The 19,230-nt window shown below is 47.6% G+C and overlaps 1 protein-coding gene across 4 annotated transcripts in view; it reads right to left on the bottom strand.

Moving 5' to 3' along the window:
- CSMD2 (CUB and Sushi multiple domains 2) overlaps positions 1–19,230 on the bottom strand; it is a 291,426-nt gene that overhangs the window by 178,051 nt on the left and 94,145 nt on the right. For all 4 annotated transcript variants that reach the window (XM_062620680.1, XM_062620679.1, XM_062620678.1 and 1 more), the window contains 2 exons: positions 18,478–18,672; positions 11,960–12,167 (listed from right to left, as the gene is read on the bottom strand). In XM_062620680.1, the coding sequence (XP_062476664.1) occupies positions 11,960–12,167; positions 18,478–18,672 (403 nt within the window). The remainder of the gene's footprint in view (positions 1–11,959; positions 12,168–18,477; positions 18,673–19,230) is intronic.

Consider the following 19,230-nt stretch of genomic DNA (forward strand, 5'->3'; position numbering starts at 1 on the left):
CTCCTGCATCAGCGCAGGCTGGGGCTCACTGCCTGGAAAGCAGCTTTGCAGAGGAAGGCTTGAGCGTCCTGGGGGACAAGGCTCAACATGAGCCACTAACATCACCATGCAGCACTCAGGGCAACACCACCCTGGGCTGCAGCCAGCCCATGGTCTGCTGAAGTCCCCCCTGTTTCATGAGGACCTGAGCATCTCCCCTGCAGTTCGAGGTTACAGTGGCATGGCTGTTCTAGAGATGCCGTGGCTCAAGTGGCCTCACAAAGCAACCTTGCAGCTTCACTACTGAAAGCCACACTGTACATTAATGGGGTTATGAGCATTGCTACTTTTAAGTCAGAGCCTGGTGCAGCAATTATAGCTCCACAGCAGTCAAATCTTCAAGGAAATTACCAGAATTATCCACAGTTTAGATGAACTTTCTACCCGTTCAATCAATAAAGAGCCATTAAGAACCAATTCCAAGCTGTCCACTGTTTGCAGCATGAGAGGCTTGCTGCAGCCACGGCAGAACCTGCAGCCTCTTAAGGACATTCCCACTTGATTGATTCAACTCTGGTGCAATACAACTGTGCTGGGCACAGCGTTACAAACCACTACGTCTGCAAACCCTGACATGCTCTAGCCTACAAGGTAAAGGAGGTTTCAAAGCTCTGCTGAGGTCAGGTTCTGGTCTCATTTATTCACACACCCAGATTTATTTTTCCATTACTTTCATTGCCACCTATAAACTGCTTCAGAAAAGGATCCCAGGAAAAATATTTAAGGAGGAGAAGAAATGCGAAATTCACAATTCCAAACACTTTGGGCTGGTTTACGGTTCAGGTAAGGAAACCTCACAACTTCAGGGTGAATGTCAGGATACAAATAAAATCCAGTTCAAGTCTCCTGAACTTCACAGCACGAGCACCTCCGAGTCTGGAGGCGAACAGCATCAAGTCTTTGGTACCAAAGATTCACTGCAGCCTTTCAGAGATTTGAGATGGATTCTTGGTAATTTGGCATAAAAAGCAAACGAGTTACTTCCTTGGCAACTTATTAAAATCAGAACTTGCACAAAGAAAGAGCAGCAGTGCCAAAAGCAAAGCTAACCTTGGCATCCACAGCAAACACAGAATCTATTCTTGTGTCCCTCTGGACTCAATTAGTTCAAAATTTACAAGGAATAGCACCCATAAAGATGTTAGACATTAACAAAACCTCTGCTAACTTGCTTCAAAATGAATTTTAATTGTAAGCTCCGTTTTATCCCCATTCCAGGCTTGCAGAATGGAATGGGTGTTTTATTCTGCCCACAAAAACACCAACAGATTAATTTCATGCTAAAAATCCATAGCTCCCTAAGAGGTCTAAGGAAGAAGCCATCAAAGCCAACATGCTCTGAATAACAGCCACTTGAGGTCTTCCTACTTTCGAGTTTCTTGTCAAGGGGCACTGGGGACACGGCAGGCACTGGGCAGCAACGCAGAGACCCTCCTGCTGCAACGTTTGCTGGTTTAAAGCTGGTTTCAGTTGTAGACAGGATGTGACCACACAGAGGATTATGAGCTTTCTTCCTCAAACCGGAGGCGAGGCTCAAGTCAGAGCACACACATCTGAGTTTAAAGAGAGCCAAAGCTTTTTACTGTGAGCTCTCCTGTACCTGCAATGACTGTGCATGCATGCAGCAAAGCAGGCAGAGCTGCCCAAGCTTTCTGTACGGGATGTTCTGCAGTCAGGAGCCGCTTCCCACAGTACACCTCCTACAGCCCGCTACCTACAACAAGAAATCAGAGAGCCTTTAAAACCCCTGCGCTTGGCTTGAAGTAAGAGGCCCTTGCACTTCTGGCACCGCTTAAAAGCGTAAGATGTAAAACCCACGGATGGCTCATTGGGTGTTAGAGCACCAGTGCCTGGGTTTGCAGCGGGACACGGGCACAGTGACCAGCAGCAGCTCCCATCCCAAGGATCACAGAGCACAGGAAGGTTTAACAACCCCACGGAGCAGGAGGAAAGCAAAAGGAAGAGCAGAGCAGAGCCCTGTGATCCGAGCATCACCCTGTGCCACCCCCTGCCTGCTCCAGCCTGGGAGATGCTCCCTGCAGTTCTGAAGCCAGCATTTGGTCACCCTTTCCACCCTTCTACCATTACCCGGGGGTCTGAGCTGCTCACACCACGTAGGTCTGCAGCACCCAGTCATCCAACAGTGCCCATTCTGGCTCTGAAACCTCTGTCAAGAGTTTGCCTTTAGTTTTCTCTCCCCTTCGACTTTCTTCCTAGCTCCAGAAATTCCACCATGGCTTGGAACAAGCATCCTTTGGTTCTTAAATCATACAAAGCATTTGTGACTGGGCAGAACTCCTCCTCCCTGTGCTCTCCCCTCTGCCCACCCGGCTGTCTCAAGCACAGGGCACTGCTCCAGGATCAATGGTGGTAATTTATTCTGTTACATTAGAGGGAGAACAACCTTATTTCAGGGTTCCTTCGTGGCAGCTTCCAGCCTGAAGCTCTTTTATTTTTTCCCTTTCAAGAACAGCTGACTTATCAAAAACAGGTTTTTCTAACTGAAACCCACAAGCTAAGCCACATTATGGTAACTGAAGCAATTAATTACCTTTATGCCTTTCTTTTTAAGGGAGATCTTTAATGCAGGTAATTCTGACTAAAAGAGCTAATTTGAACTGCTCCATCATTTAAAAGATGATTATAAAAATCAGAGAAGTGCAGAATGAAGACAAAGGGATAAAGGAAAGAACAGAGATGGGTATTTCCCCTGTGCTCCAATTGGGAAGCATCAAACCAACATCCCTATTTGAAAAGCATGGAGAAGGACCATTAAGTTTTCCAGTCACTGCTGACAAAGCAACTCTTAAGAGTTTACTGACACATGGCAAATCGTGGGTCACGACAGTGGCAGGGAAGCAGCTACTTGTGCGCTGCCCTTTTGGACTCCTACAAGGCAGGAATTGCCCTTTACACAGAACGGCATCAGTGGAGCATCATAATCTGCTTCTCCAGTCCTGGAAAATTCCAGCTTAGTGTGGACAGAAAGAGTCATCAGCTGCTGACAGCATTTTCTCTGTTACTAATCCTCTGATATTTACTGATGCACTGGCATCTTTCTGATCTCCACCATCAACCCAAGAAAGGTCCCTGGGAGGAAGAATCAAAACATCCATATTGTAGAACAGCCAAGACTGTCAAAACCAACCTTGGCATGAGCTAAAGAGAGCACGACCTGCCCTGACAAAACAAAATGCTGCCAAGCAGCACCAAACTACAGCAGCCATGAGAATCCAAACCCTTGATTCCAGAATGAGAGTCACAGAATGGTTTTGGGTTGAAACGGACTTCAAAGACCATTTAGCTCTAACTCCCCTACCAGGGGCAGATGGATGTCCCCGTACGCTTTTGTACTCCATCATGTTTGTCAAGACACACGTCACATATAGAGATACGTCAGGATGTCTTAACAAATACAATGGACTAGCTCTGAAAACACACTAATTCTTAACCTGAATAGTTCCTCCATTCCCATGGCTGCAACAATGGTCCTGGTAACACCTTAATGAATCTGTCCCCTTGAGAGGAACTGCAGGGAAACACATCAGTGTTTCTCTGATCTCTGAAACACTGCAGTTTTCCTCCCGATCTTCACATCTACTCTCCACCTCCCCACCTCTGTCTCTAAGAACACATAGGGAAGGGTGGTGATGCTGTTCAAGTGTGAAGATCAGACCAGGAGCTTCTCCTAAAACTGAGTTCCTCCCTGTGCCTGTGTACAGAGCGCACACCTGCCGAGATCAGAACCACAGAACCAACTGGGTTGGAAAAGACCTTCAAGATCATCAAGACCCGCCATTCCCCAGCACTGCCAAGGCCACCACTAAACCGCAGATTGAAGGAACACAGCTAATATCAGCCTCACTTTGCCAAGAAGCACAACACGAGCGCTGTCACAAAACAACACTTCTCAAGAGCTTGAGCAAACCATGGCAAATGCAGTTCTTCCTCAACTTTCATGAATTAGGATATAATGCAAGTTAGAAGGGAGCTGGAGCGTAATCACAGTACATGAGAAACGTTAGCATCAGGCATCCAGACATCAATTTGAACTAGAGAGATCAATTCAGCACCAGACTGAGCTTCTCGGTGGTGACTCCACTGACAGCACACCAAGAGCAGCTCCAGGAGCTGGGCGCAGGTGGGAAGCAGCTGCAGGGAGCCTGAGGAAGGAAACGCAGCAGGCAGAGGTCATTTCAAATACATTTAGTGCAGCAGGTGACACCCAAAGACAAAGCACTCCATTCTTTAACACAACACGCAAATACAAGCGAGCATCCACAAAGCACGGGTCCGCACAGGAACCCCAGCAGAAAGATGTCTCTGAAAGCACGGGAACAGCTGCAGAGCTGTCGCTGCTCCTTCACTTCGACGCTGCAGATAAGGGTGAGCAGTGTAAAACATGACTATTATCAGCTCTGGCAGACAGATTTTGACACGCAAATGCAACTCCCTCAACACAGCAAACAGCTCTGCAAAGGGAGGCAGACCCCTCTGCAGCTGCACCTCCTCAGCTGGCTCCAGCAATGGCAGGAGTTGGTTTCTGAACAAGAAGAAACACAATGGGAAGGCAAAGACACGTCTGGAAGCACCTTTAAGTGAAGCCAGTGATCCTGCCCACCAACATGTGTCCAAATCCCTGCCTGAACTGGGAAATCAGTGTCAAGGACATGGTGCCTTAAAGAGAACCCTGGATGTCCAACTTTTTACAACCTCTGACATCATTTGCACATCCATGAAGCCTCCTTCCCCTGCCAAATAGCAGTATTATTCACCAGCTTACAATCAATACAGTCACTTACACGCTGGGTCACGTCCAGAAGGTACTCTTGAGATGACCAATATTTTTCCCAGCTTTCAGCCCATTGTGTTACCCTGATCTGCACGAGGTCTGTTTAACAGAACTCTTTAGCTTGCAGGTACCAAGGGTTCTTGCAAACAAGCCTTTTTTTCCCCCTTTAACACGTGTTTGCATCTAGCACCCAAATAGCTAAATACTAATTCTGCACTGAGTAACCTTCAGGGATTCTCCCCCACACTACAGGCATTCCCACACCTCATCCCTTGAGGTGCCATCCACACAACAGTAGCCTTCACACTGGGTTCACTCTGCTTCCGAGGTGACCAAACAACAAAGAAGGACAAATTAGGGTAAAAAAGGATAATTACAACATGATTGGGGTAATTTTCAGCCTAAAAGCATCTTTTGCCATGGCTTAAAAAGCCAGCCTGAATATTTATGAAATGCTCTCTGCTATCTAGCAAACAGAATTAATCATATTAATGCATGGAAAAATAAGATTAGCCAGAAAGCGGTACATGAAATCTAATCGTGTTTTATTGAATGAAACATGAGTGGGAGAGGTCAGGAGGGCCTCTCATTGTCATCTGTCACAGGAAGCCTCTCCCTGCCACGCGAGCAGCTCGCTCAGGCTCTGGGAAGCACTGGGAGCAGGCAGGAGCAGGGGAAGCAAGTCCTGCACCCAGCGCTCGGCCACACTGCGCCCTTGGGAAGGGGCTGCATGGATTGGCAGCAGAGTGCTCCTCATCTGGGGGACAGCTGGGATCTTCCCTTCCCTGCCAGCCATACCTGCTGCGCTACGGAGCATCTTTAAATGCCATCTCACCCTGAGCACCTCACTCTTCTGGAATTTCCCAGTTGCTTCTGCAGTGCAAGAGGCTCAGGAGCTCCAGGACCACGTGCAACACTACAGAAACTACGTTGTACAAAGCATCATCGATCCTTTAACTCCAAAACAGCCACCAAGATGCTCCTGGATGGTTTGCATCCACTAAGGAAACAACCAGCTCTGCCACTCAGCTACCACCAAGAACCAGGCACCGCGTGCCAGGCATCAGCTTTCTGACCTATGAAATCCTGTTCTCCATGCTGCAGATCTGTATTAAAATTAAGGCCTGAAGAGTCAGACAGCAACTACAAAGGCTGGTACATCCCAGGAACACACCAGAGGCAGCAAGGGACCACCACAGCCCCAGCAGCAAGGAGAGCTGCCGGCTGCCTCAATGGGGACAGGCCTGGTTTCCAACAACCTTCCCAAGTGTCCCCGAGAACACACCTTCTAGGAGAAAAGGGGAACATTTCCACTAAGGCAACGTTTCACAGCTTTGAAGCCCGTGTAGGATTTGTTTCTAATGAAAAGCATTATAAATGCTTAATGAGTGAAAAAATAGAATTAAACTGCATCAATCAAATGACAAAGTCTATTTTCCAGATCCCAGCGAACATGTAACTGGCCTTTATGCAGGGATTTCAAAAGCCATTTCAGACACATTTCTTATTCACTCCTAGTCCTATGCAAAACATAACCATGGTAGAAAAACAGCTGAGTATTACAGATAAAGTACCCATTAGTTAACTAGGGCTTGCAATAAGGAAGCTTAATTCATTGCCCAGGAAAACTTTCACACTTGCATTACAGAGCTTTAACTAATGATGAAACAAGTTATTTCAGACACACAATAATGCTCCAGTCCTCAGCCCCATGCAGCCTGGGCAGGATCATGCTTGTCAGTATTCAAATGAAAGCAATTACTGACTGGAAATCAGAAAGGAAGTGGCAAGGGAGAGATAAAGCCACTTTAAAGCAGCCACCAGGCAACCTGCTTAGAGAAGCCCTGCAAGGAACAGCAGCCGCTGGGGAGCAGGCAGAGGGTCCCTGTCCGGCTCCCACCCATGCTGGCAGTTGGTGATGGCAATGCAGAGCCTGCACGATTCCTGCAAGTGCTGTCCCATTAACCTGGACCAGCAGCAGATGCAGACCCAGGGCTCCGGAACTGGAATGTGGCAGCCAAGGAACCACTTCACTAAGTGACAATTCACCGGCCCTTTGGAGCCAAAGTCTTCCCATTGACTTCAGTAGAAATCAGCTGAGGTCTGAGATGAAAATGCATGCTGAAAGCTCCAAGACTGCTATCTAAGGATCAGAAGCTGCTTTGATATAAAGAAAATAGCTTGGTTCATTAGAAGCACACACAGAGGAGTCTTTGCCAATTGATGATCATCATCTGAAACTGTGACCTTAAACAACAGGTACTCTAATCTCTTAGAGGAGAGCACATGACGTGCGACACATTAGCCTGGCCAGTGGTACCAACTACCTGGCATCAAGAGGGAAGCACAAAGCAGATCTCGCATAGAAGAACCTTAATGAGTATCAGAAACCACTTGGCAGACAGACAGAGGTGGTGGGGAGGGAAGGGTCAACTGCAGATAATGACAAGGGAAGGAATAAAGTCAGCAGCAGTGAAGAGGAGCTGTGGAAGCACAGGTGATTCCTCCACCAGTTCCTCCCCAACTCAACTCTCTGCAGAAACACAGCAACGAGAGAGAACTTCTCAAATGCTTTTCCATAAAGGGTGATGCCTGAAAGGAGTTTCCTGTGCTCAGCTCCAGAAAGGAAGATGTTCTACAATTAACCAGAGGAACCTTAAATCCAAAGGTCCTCAGCCCAGAGAAGCTGTGGCTGCCCCATCCCTGGCAGTGTTCAAGGCCAGGTTGGACACAGGGGCTTGGAGCAAGCTGCTCCAGTGGAAGGGGTCCCTGCCCGTGGCAGGGGTTGGAGCTGGAGGAGCTTTAAGGTCCCTTCCAACACAAACTATGATATTTTTCTCCTCCGAGGCTCACCCCAGCACATGGTCCCTTATATCCACTGCTCAACATCTGCACCATAGCAAAGCAGACCAAGATGCCCGTGTTGCTTTCACATCAGACATCACTGGGCTAGAAAAGTCATACAAAATACACATGCATGCATCGAGGCACGCTTGCTTCTAGGAAATTAAGAGACAAAGTGAAACCAAATTCTACCCAAATTAACTGCAGAAATAGTCCTAAGGAGAAGGAAAGCATTTGCGTGAGGCAAGCAAAATACGGCTCCAAGGCTGAAAAGTCAAAATGAAGATGAGAGACTGAAGAGAAGAGGATTCAGACAGGAATAAACTCCCCTGCTTGGCAGTTACCCACGTGCAGCCCTGCTTCTCCAGCTGCATTCACTTAGCATGGGATTAGTTACAGAAAATCAGGGAACATGACAAGGAAAAGCTCACCAAGTGGGAGGGCAGCAGGGGCAACATGACAGAGGGTGCAACCCCCCCAGTTAGACCTGCGTTCCATCAGGTAGAATAACTCAGTCAAGAGGAGGATCATAGGGAAGCAAGAGTCACCTCACCTGCTTCAGCTCTATGGGAGTAATGACTGTAAAAACCTTCTTTGCTAAATACCTGCATTATACCCAGCAAAACGCACACTTGATCTTCCTCAACTCCTGCAAACACACGTAAACTGGATTATTAGTCACTTCCTCCCACCCCCTTCCCTGGCAATAGCAGCACAATGCTTTAATAATCATAATGCAAGTCATTATGCCTAATATTAGACACAGGTCCCAGATCAGCTACAGGAGGTCTGAATGGATGACAGAAAGAAGTGCAAGAGACAGACAAGCACATTCTCCTTGTTTGCATTTCCTTAAACTGCAGCAAATATGCCCAAACAGAGGAAATGTGCACCTCTGCCTCCACAGAAAGCAAGAACTTACCCTCCATTAAGCGTGCTCAGAGTGCAGCCAAGCAACTGCTCCACAGCACAATCCTAATTTCTCTACAAGAACAGTATTTTAAACCAAATCAAACCTACCCAAGGCTCCAGAGAAATCACCGAGCTATTAAAGGGAAGATGAGGCTGGAACATGCCTGCCGCAGAGGGGGTTCAGTGCTACCCAGGACCAGCCTGGAGAGTTCCTTCTCATCAGACACAGTCTCGGCACATTTTGGGTGCTCAGCTTGAAACCCTTTGCTATTCTCAGTGGAGCTGAGCCCCCACAGGGATGTTTGCCATGGTAGAAAGCTTTAAAAGGGTACCACAAACAGCCGTAATCCACAGATATTCCTGAGAAGCATCCACCCAAGATTTAGTGAGCTCTGAACAGGTACTGACACAGAGCACAACCCTCAGGGACTGGAGCCCAAGCTTCTGAGGGATTTGCTTCTTTTACATGTATTTATTGAGAAGAATGTCACTGATCCTTTCTGGTTTCTCAGCTAGTAGAAAATGAGGGGGAAGAGAACCCCAAGTCTTGAAGACAAGAAGAAGTCTGGGAACAATGACATAACATATATATACACACCACATACCCCTCTCCAAGTACATCCTTGCCCTGGTAGAGACGGGCTGTGATTGAGAGGCCACTCCAGCCAACCTCTAAGGAGAAGAGGGCAGCTACTGCCATCCTTCCAATTTCTCCTTTCAGCCTGGAGACCCCCCCGTCCTTTCTAGTCTGACAGGCTCTTCTTCACACTGCTGTTTCCTTCCCCTCCTGTTCTCCGCTCAGTAGAATTTTATTTCTCACCTGTCAAGGAAGCCCAGGCCCAAGGTCCCATGACAGAAGCTGCAAGAGCAGTTAAAAGAGCTGTAAATGTGTCATTTTATTAATATGTCTCAAATAGCTACTCAACCCCTATTGCTCTGCTTGACACGTGGATGCTTAGACCTGCAATGCCCTTACTCTTTCAAGACTTACTGCAGGATTTGGACACAGCTGTGGAGACTGCTGAAGGCAAGAGGGTTAAGGGAACCTGGTTCATCAAAACCCAAGAAAGCATCTGCTTTTAAAGAGGGGAGGATGAACAACAGTGCAGGAGATTTCCAGTAAGCACAGGCCAAGTCAAGCTTACTTAATGCACCGAGTTAGGGGTCTCATAAATACCCCCATTAGAGGATATTCCACAGCTTGGAAATACATCGGAGCTAAACCCCAGCTGAAAGTTCATTTTATTTGGGTACATCTCAGACAAGATTAAAACTATTTATAATGCTTAGGAAATGAAATATTTAGCTGCAAGATGCTTCAACAGAACACTTTATTTGGCTGCAAATCTTTCTGCCATATTACCAATAATTAAAACTAGCTTTTCATAGACAGAGAGGAAAAAAGGGTTTTTGCTATATGTTCAAGCTGAATCATATCACAACATGCTTAAAAAGGAGATAGGAGCTCCAGTTTTTCCCCCCTATGGGCAAAAATTATTGAAAACTGAGTAATGTGAATTTAATTATCAGGCTCTGAGCCAAAGGCCAGCTCTGAAAACTGGAATTCAAAATAAGACTCTCTGTAATTCTGCTTATGGGACTGAAAAGTTTCCTCCTCAAGAATACCAAATGAGATCCCTTTGAATTGACAGCTATGGTTATCTTGCCTGTGTTTCCTGGTGCTAGAAAGATGCAGGATGAGCCTCAAAGCAGAAACGGCTGCATCTGGGAGCCCTGGATGAAACTGGTGTTCGTGTGACCTGGGTTTTGCTCCCTGACCCAGCACATCTCACCTGGACCACCCCATCGAACAGGAGCCCGCTGCTGTTACAGCACCCAGAGCTCATCCAGCTCCCACATCTGGAGGAAAGGCATCATTACAGATGCAGGACAGGGGCACAGGTGGGGAATAAGGAAAGAAAATATGCCATTATCCCCTCTGACAGGCCCCCAGACTGCTGTCCATAGAACATACTACCTTAAAACAGCTACTAGATCTCCTCTCCAAAGGACTGCATGTGCACATACAAGCACTACTGAAAGTCAGAGGGCTCCTCTTTCTAAGCTGCCGTTTTTAAAGTTCCACCATGCTGTATTTATGGGTAGTTTATTAATTTCTTTGCAGCAGGTTCCCTCTGACAGGCATTGTTTTATTTTGGGTATGACAAGACACAGTGCTGCACTGGCAACACCTCCAGGCTGAATAATGTTTCTTAACTAGCTACATTCATCTTTACCACACACCACAGACGACTGAGCCCTGCTGCTGTACATAATGGCTAAAAACCAACAGTGCCCTAAAATATTAATACATGCTAATAAACCCAGGGTCTTTTTCCATGAAACAGCAACATCTAATTTTCAGAGGGTCCTGGGAACAGTAAACAACTGGTACATGGTAAATGGCAACTTCTCTCCCATCAATACATCCTAAACATTCAAACCCTATTTGCCCATAATTGTCAGCCACGCATAAATTACTTAAATGAACATTATTTGTGGTTGTGACAGAATCCGCATAAATAATCTTAATTTAGCTTCCTGCTAAGATCCCAGCAACACCTCAGTATTTCACAGGCTTAATTCTTCCCTTCCAGAGGGATGCCAGGTTTAAGGCTACTCCCTTCATTTGCTGCTCACCAGGGCTTTTAGCTGTTTGCTGAGTGCACTCAGTGCAGATCACCCTGTCTACATCAACCAGAGGCAGAGCGGTCCTTTGCTATAAAAGCAACATGAGCAATACATCAGACTCTGCAAGCCCTCACTTCAGACCCCACAGCCCTGACCATTGGGTAGCTCTTGTATATCAGAAGAGTGTGGCATTCATTATACATAAAAGCACTATCTCTGAAAGCATTGCTCAGACAAAGGGAGGAGGGTATTGGAATTCCGTGCACAGCCTCTGCCTAAAGGACAAAACCATCTGTAGAAACGCTTGCCAGAAGTTCATTAACAGTAAAGCCAACTTGTCAGCATCAGCTTTAGTCATAATCACAAAACCATTCAGCAAAAGCAAGGTTTGGGCAGTCAATGTCCGAGGGGCTTTTCCTGGGCTTTGAAGTGTTGGGTGGTTGCTTTGGTTGCGTGTTTTCAAGCTCCTCACTTCCTCTCAGCAGCTACATTATGAAATCTTACCGCGCAGAGCATGATTTACAGGAGGTAACTGTCCCTGCAAAGTTTACCAAGGAAACAAAAAGCATCCCAGGGAGTTTCGTTACAAGGAAGCAGCTGTGACCCGCGACTGCAGCTAACGGGGAACTGCCCTCCTTCAGGCACAAACTCTTCACTCTGAACACGCTATAACGTTTGTATCTGCACACACAAAACGCGCGGGTACTACATGACTGCGAACTGTGGGCAGCAGTAACTTACCAGAGTGAAGATCCCTCTGTTCCAGCAACTTCTAAAACATCGTATCCATCTTCCAGCTGAAAATCCATGAAAACCAGAGCAATAGTGTCTCCGGGTTCGGCGAGAATAGTCCACGTGCAGTCTGCATTATTGCCATACTCCAAGGGAAAATGAGGGCTTGAGATAATCCCGCTCTGTCCCCGCAAAGTCCCTCCGCAGGCATCATCAGCTGCAAACAGAGTGTGAGTTGATCAGATATTGCAAATGCATAACGCAGAACATCAAAAAAGAAAAAGCCCAAATCAAATCAAAGCTCTGAAAGCCCCATCGTTTTCATCAGGACGTGTTTTACTGCACACTATTAAGAGACAACGATGTTGGGAATGCAAAATCCAGTCAGGTCAGCCAGTGCCTCCTGGCAAGTGCCAGCTTATTCCCCACCACACACTTACTAGGGATTTGTTCAGTCTCATTTCAAACCCCCCAACTGACAGAGCTTCTGGTGGCTCTCAGCCTCGCACGTCTCACTGCCAGGATGCTATTTCCTCACATGTTTTTGCCCAAGCTTCCCGTTCCACCCCTTATTCCTGATGAGGATCCTCTGCGGTGTTTCCCGTTTTCCCTCCTATCCGTGTAGGGAGCCAAGCAGGAGGAAAACCACCAGGAATTCAGTGACCAAGAAAGGATTCACAGGTATGTGAAAACTCACAGTGGGGAGAGAGGCTGGGTTCCAACCCAGACAGATCTCAGTACCTTCATCAACAACAGCAACACCCCAAGGGCTGGGACAACAGGACCCTGAGTACAAGCATGGTATTTAACAGAAATCTAATAGAAAATTGTGGAGCATCCCACACCACTGCCTTACGTGTCTTTATTTGCTCTGATTTCTTTTTATGTTCTTACCGAAATCGGTGGTAAAAGTGTAACTAACTCCTCGCTCAGCAACACAGCAGAGACACTTCCCAGTCACATACTGGATCTCCTGCTTGCTGCAGGCTCTTTCATTTTTATAACCTGAATTTTATCAGCAGGAGCAATTAACAGAGGAGCATCTCAAGAGAACATGGGCAGGAAGAGAAAGGAAACCCAGGGATTCATTTGGGTGGCTCACTCCTCTCATACATAACAGCATCAGCTCCGCATTTCTTTGGAACGCGGCTAGGAAAAGCCTGTTAGCTTTACAACGTGTTACAGAGCAGCATTTCAGATGCTTTAGTCAAGGAGCTTGGGGCTTTACATCCATTTTTTTTCAATACAATCTATTTTTAAAACAAACCCTTCCAAACAAATTTAACACAGGGGAGAGCATTTGTTGAGTGCAACGGGGTCACTGGCACCTAGGGAAAGGGCAGCACAATCCTGCAGGAGGGTCCTTCAGGTTTTAGACCTTCCCTGGTGTTAGTGCCTTGTGCTGCCAGTGGGGTTTATCAGCAGAGCCGAAACCTGCAGCCGAGGACTCAAGGAACTTGACAGAATCAGACAAGCACAGACGCCAGCTTCTCCTGCCCCGGCCATCTGCTCTCCCAGGGCGCCCAGCCACCCGAAGCAGCAGAATGAGAAGTGTTGGAGGTGCAGGCACCTCTAAGTCCTGGTGGACACCCCGGCCCTTTGCAACTGCTTCTGTGCTGATGGCACGTGCAGAGCTCACAGCAGGCAGGGAAAAATATGATTACAACACCCCAGATACGCAGGCAGCTACAAAACTGCTTCTGGGCCATTCCAGCAGCCACAAAACTGCTTCTGGGCCATTCCAGCAGCCAAAACCAGCACTGAAAAAGGCCACAGAAATCCCAATCAGCGTTCTACTACAGAGTTATCTCTTTGCTGCAATTGTGCTGCAGCAAATTAAAGTTATCCACAGACACTGAAGTCCAATCAGAATCATGGGTTTAGGCTGAAATATCTCTCATCTAGTCTGAGCATCAGAAAACCCTTCAAACTTCAATGCATCACACACTAGATTGAGAGCAGGACCTCCAAAGAAGGTCCATGCAAGAAGTGAAAGGGCTTCTTCCAAACGCCTCCCCCCGACAGGCAGAATGAGAATGCTTTTTGGAGGATGAATGGATCCCAGCCAAAGGAGATAAGCACAATTCACCCGTTTACTGGAATGTTCAAATCTAATTTCTCATGAATAACTGCCCCTGCGGATGCTAGAAAGAAAGAGATGCAGAAAAGATTCCTCGCCAAGTGCATTCCCAGACCACGCGCCCAGCAGCAAGACCGGCAAAGCAGGAGCAAGGTCATTAACTGCTTCAGCAAGGCACGGGTATAATAAGCCATTTATTCTGAAGATACACTTTCCTCCAGAGGGGCAGTTACCTCCTACAGAACACGTCAAACATCGCTGCTGCCTGCCTGGCCCTAGGCAACCATTCAAAGAATCTCTGCAGCAAGGTCCTGCTAACCTACCATGAAACAGATGCAAGCAATCCAGCCTCTGCACACAAACACCAAGTTCAAGGGCACAGGTGCTCTGGGCCGGACACTTGCTTCTCACTGTGATCATGGATTCCTGCAGCTCAGGTCTACAGAGAACCCTTAAACACACCCAAGAGCAAAGGCAACGAGGATTTGGAAGCAGCAACTCCTATCAGCAAGTTCTCAACCACGTTTACTATGGGGGTCTGGGAAGTCTGGGGCTGGTAATTTAAAGTTGTTCTTGCAGTACAGGAGAGGATGGAAAATACGCTCAAGGATGCAGACTCAGTGACAGGTTAGACATTTTAACCACGGGGACTTTTCACATGACTAAGCTACCTTACAGCAGCAGAGGATGCAGCAGCACCAGCAGTCTGCTGGGTTGGCCCTTTTTGGTTTTATTATTTAAGGAAAGGTTTTAATTGAATTCCCTGAAAACTTACATTGCAAAAGGTACCCGATGGAAAGCACATTCCCTTCCCACCCGCTTCTAAACAGACACTTGCTAATTCTGCAGAGGTTGTTACTGCTTAAACCGCTTCTAAAGTCTTGTACAGTCTTCCTGCACAGCCCTTCAATTACTCTGGGCTCAGCGCAGGCTAAGCAGCTGTTTGAGTTCCAGTAAGACAGACCCCTTTTAATGAGATTATACATATTTGATATGCTTAAAAAGCAGCTCTGCAAGCGCTCAACTGCTCCGCAGGGTTACGGGCTCTGCGCTCAGCGCCTGCCACAGCCACGAACCTATCAGTTCTAGTTAAAATCAGCGAGCAACCTGGCCAAGGTTTCCCTGCACGCGCGTGAAGGTGCGTTACAAAACGGCTTCGGATGTGCCCAGGTACCCTCTGCCCCTTTCAAATGCACCATTTTGCCTTATTTGCAATAAACAGAGCCAGGTGAGGCTGACCTTCTGGGGCTACAGCAGAACAGAAGCAGCATCCCAAGACTGCTGGGGTTTTGCCTCCAGCACGCCAACTGTCAAGATAAAAATACAGCTTGACTTGTAGGACTCTGCTTAAAGCCCCGTTCAGATGAAGTCTAAGGCCTCATTTCACCCTCTGCATACAGAACAACTGGGCAGAGAGCGTGTAAAACCACCAAAACACAATGAGGAAACCATTCCGGGTATTTTGGACACGGGGAAGCGCCAGCTTAGTCCAGATTTCACAGCCTGACCCAGACCTGCTGAGGACCTTCTGTCCTTGAGGCAAACCTGAGTTACACTTGGTCCACCAGGCACAGCCAAGCTTCTCCTCCGGGCAGCCTCAGCTGAAGCACCCAGCTCCTGCTCCACAGGCCAGCATGGAGATGGCATTTGCTGCTGCTTGGGTGCTCCCTGAATGAGATCACTGCCACTTAATGCCTCCTGCCACGTAAGCAAGAAGCATAACTCACCAGAGCAGAGTCTGTGCACTTGGAATTTACAGTCTCTTTTAGCTCAGAGTGCAAGAATCAATTTTGATATAACTGAGCTTTCAAAGCCACTGGCGAGCTGCAGCACCAGCTCCCTCACCACCTCTGCGCAGACACATCTCACCAAGCCATTCTTCCTGCATCTGGAATTCCTTCCTACTTCCCTTTCTCACTGAGGCTACACTTGGCCTTCATAAAAACCCAACTGTACTAACTGAGCATTGAGTAAAGGGAGCGCAGACCAACCCTCTGCAGAAAAAGCAGCCGAGCTGCAGCACTCCTTCAAAGCGTCACTGCCATGGCACATCCTCCCAAACACCTTTGTTGCATACTCTCTTCTGCCACGCATTTGTTTGCATCTTCAATTATTTCAATGCATGAAGGCTGAAAGAGACAAGGCCGCTAACGCGGAGAAAAGGATGTTCCAAAGCAGAAGAGCAAAATGAAACCAGAAGAGGGTATCAGCATGGTAGAAACCGGCACTGTTTTCAACCCTTATCTCACCATTATAGTGGAGAGGAGGGGAAGGATGAAAGGGCAGAGTCCCCAGACGAAACGCTGGCCTCTGCAGTGACACTGGCCAAGTCTATTTATTCCCAAAGCAGCTTCTGGGATTTTAGCATCAGTGCTAAGGGACACTTCTTGCCTCCATCTGTCAGGATCTGACCCACCAGCGTGACCCATCCCCAAAGCATATTAGAAAAGAATATGTACTAAGACATTTAACAAACTTCCAGGTGACAATCACCAGTAAGCCATTATTAATAATTATTTATGATATTACATTAGTAATTAATACTATTATCAATTATAAGCTATGAAGGCCTTTTCTCAGGGAAATACATATCCTCCTTCAGGCAAGAGCTCCAAAAGCATTATTTTCCCTGCAGAAGGTGGCATAGAGCTGTCAGGATGCAAAGCCTTTTGCCCCTTGCAACAACTACAGTCTGTTTACCAGCCAAGCACAAACATCTGACTGCTGAAAGCCTACTGCTGGGGGAAGCAGTTCAGCTGATTTTCTCATTCAGCAAGTTCGTCTGCAGACTGTCTTTGCTACTTTCTGCTTTCCTGGAACTAGATATAAATGTTACATGAGAACATTCTGGCTCCTGCTGCCAAAAAAATGCCTTGCAAGTTTTACCCGAGGTAAAGTCCTGAAGGATGGGGACCAGATCTGTGAGAAAGGCGCAGCAACCTCCAGGAACCTGCAGGCACTTTGCTACACAGCGCACCCGAACAAGCGCGTGTTCTGCTGCCATCAGAGCAATTCCCACAGCACTGATGCGAGCACCAGAACTGAATGTTCCTCTATTCTGAAGTGTACCAGAACCCACTGTCACTGGGGGCTCTGGGGCATCAGTTTCGACAAGGGTCTGCTGGGACAGGCCAAGGGGAATGGCTTTAACCTGCCCGAGGGGAGACTGAGATGAGCTCTGAGGCAGAAGCTCTTCCCTGGGAGGGTGCTGAGGCGCTGGCACAGGGTGCCCAGAGAAGCTGTGGCTGCCCCATCCCTGGCAGTGTTCAAGGGCAGGTTGGACACAGGGGCTTGGAGCAAGCTGCTCCAGTGGAAGGGGTCCCTGCCCGTGGCAGGGGTTGGAGCTGGAGGAGCTTTAAGGTCCCTTCCAACCCAGAATCACAGACTGGTTTATGATTACTGCTGTGTAACCGATTCAAGCAAGCATTAAAAACACACCAAGCAAACAATATTTGCTCACTTTAAATTCAAGATTTATGCCACAGCTTAGAACTGCTGATTGATTGCACAAGCAGAGTCAATAAAAAGAATCAATGTAAGATGCTTTGCTGAAGTACACAAGGAATTGAGGCGAAAAGACTTCAAACAGCAGCAACTGTTTTGGTATAACACCACCGACACTTCCATGTTTACAGATTCTCTAGTTCCTCGTCACCCCAGAGGATTAGCAAGAAGGTCTCTATCCTGGTCAAGGGATCTAAGTTTCCCTACTTAAAAGGGCTCGCAGGAGAGCTGGCCAACCCCTTCAACCACAGCCAGGTTTCACCTCTGTACAGCATCCCTCGTCCAAGGCTGCTGCTGCAACCCCCCAGACAAAGCACCACAATGCCTGTGGAGCGTGCCATGAGGGAAACCAGCCTGACACTGCAGAAAGCAGTAATTTTTTTTTCTAGTATTTCATTTTCTAGTACTTGAAAATTCATTTTCTAGTATTTCAGCTACAAAACCCGCACGATCCTGGGTAGGTGCCTTATCTTACAGATGCTCCTCCTGCTTCCCCCTCCCTGCATGGACTTTAGGCAAAGAATCCCAGACTGGTTTGGGTTGAAGGGACCTTGAAGCTCCTCCAGCTCCAACCCCAGCCACGGGCAGGGACACCTTCCACTGGAGCAGCTTGCTCCAAGCCCATGTCCAACCTGGCCTTGAGCACTGCCAGGGATGGCCCAATTCTGAAACTGAAATGAGGAAAGAACTGAAGACACTGAAGTTAAAGCAGCTGCGCAGCACTTCGAACACACTGAGCACTTCAGAGCCCCCCTATTATTGACACAAACCCTGGCAGGTTTAAGGAATCCAGTAAAAAGGAACCTCAATATTAACTACAGCGTGTTTAGTTTTCAAGTCTTTTACATCAAGCTTACAGTCCGTGAAGCTTTTCCCACCCCCAAATAGCTCCTTAAATCCAGGTTCACTGGGGCTTGTTCCCGGCAAAGAGAATTCACTTTACCTCTGCAGAAGGGGAGAGGAAAATCCCAGGAGGCACTGTTTTCCGAACCGGCCTGGCACGTGAGCAAGGCGTGTCCTTCCAAGAAGAAGCCTGGATTACAGCTGTACCTCACTTTGTCCCCGATGCTGAACGTGGTCCCTTGCTGAATCCCGTTCTGCAGCCTTCCGGGATTTCCGCACGTATGACTTGGTAGAACTGCCAAAGAAAGTTGTTTCTGGTTAGAGACAGCGCATTGGAACCGAGCTGCCAGGTGAAGGATCCCAAGGGAAGGCTCAGCCCACAGCAGATGCATCACTTACAACGTGAAGAGCAAATAACCACAAAGCTCGCCCCACTGGATTGCACCCACATTCATCAGGCCAGTTACCATTAACATTTAAGTCCCATTTCTACCAAGGAAGCAAAATTCACTCCCCGAGCTTCAGTCAGAAGCAAGATCCAATTTCCTGACCAAAGTTCCTAAACCAAAGGCTCCCTCTCCCCCCTGCAGTTCTATTTAACACAACCGCAGGTGACTGGGGTTTCTGTTTCTCACTCAGCCTTTGTGGGGCACTTCAATGTGCAATGTAAGCAGAGCTTGTTGTACCTCAGAACCACACAGAAGACAGTTGCTAATTACTGGTTCTGCTACTGCCTAAGCAAAAGGGCAGCATTTCAGCCCACCAGGATTTATACTTCACTGCACTGTGGTTTAATCCACGTTTCATGCATACGCATCGAACCGGACTCCCAAGAATGGACCCAGCTCCACTG

Source organism: Pezoporus occidentalis, unplaced genomic scaffold (assembly GCF_034315485.1).
Source record: "Pezoporus occidentalis ecotype Australia unplaced genomic scaffold, CSIRO_AGI_Poc_V1 ctg223, whole genome shotgun sequence".
NCBI classification, from domain to species: domain Eukaryota; kingdom Metazoa; phylum Chordata; class Aves; order Psittaciformes; family Psittacidae; genus Pezoporus; species Pezoporus occidentalis.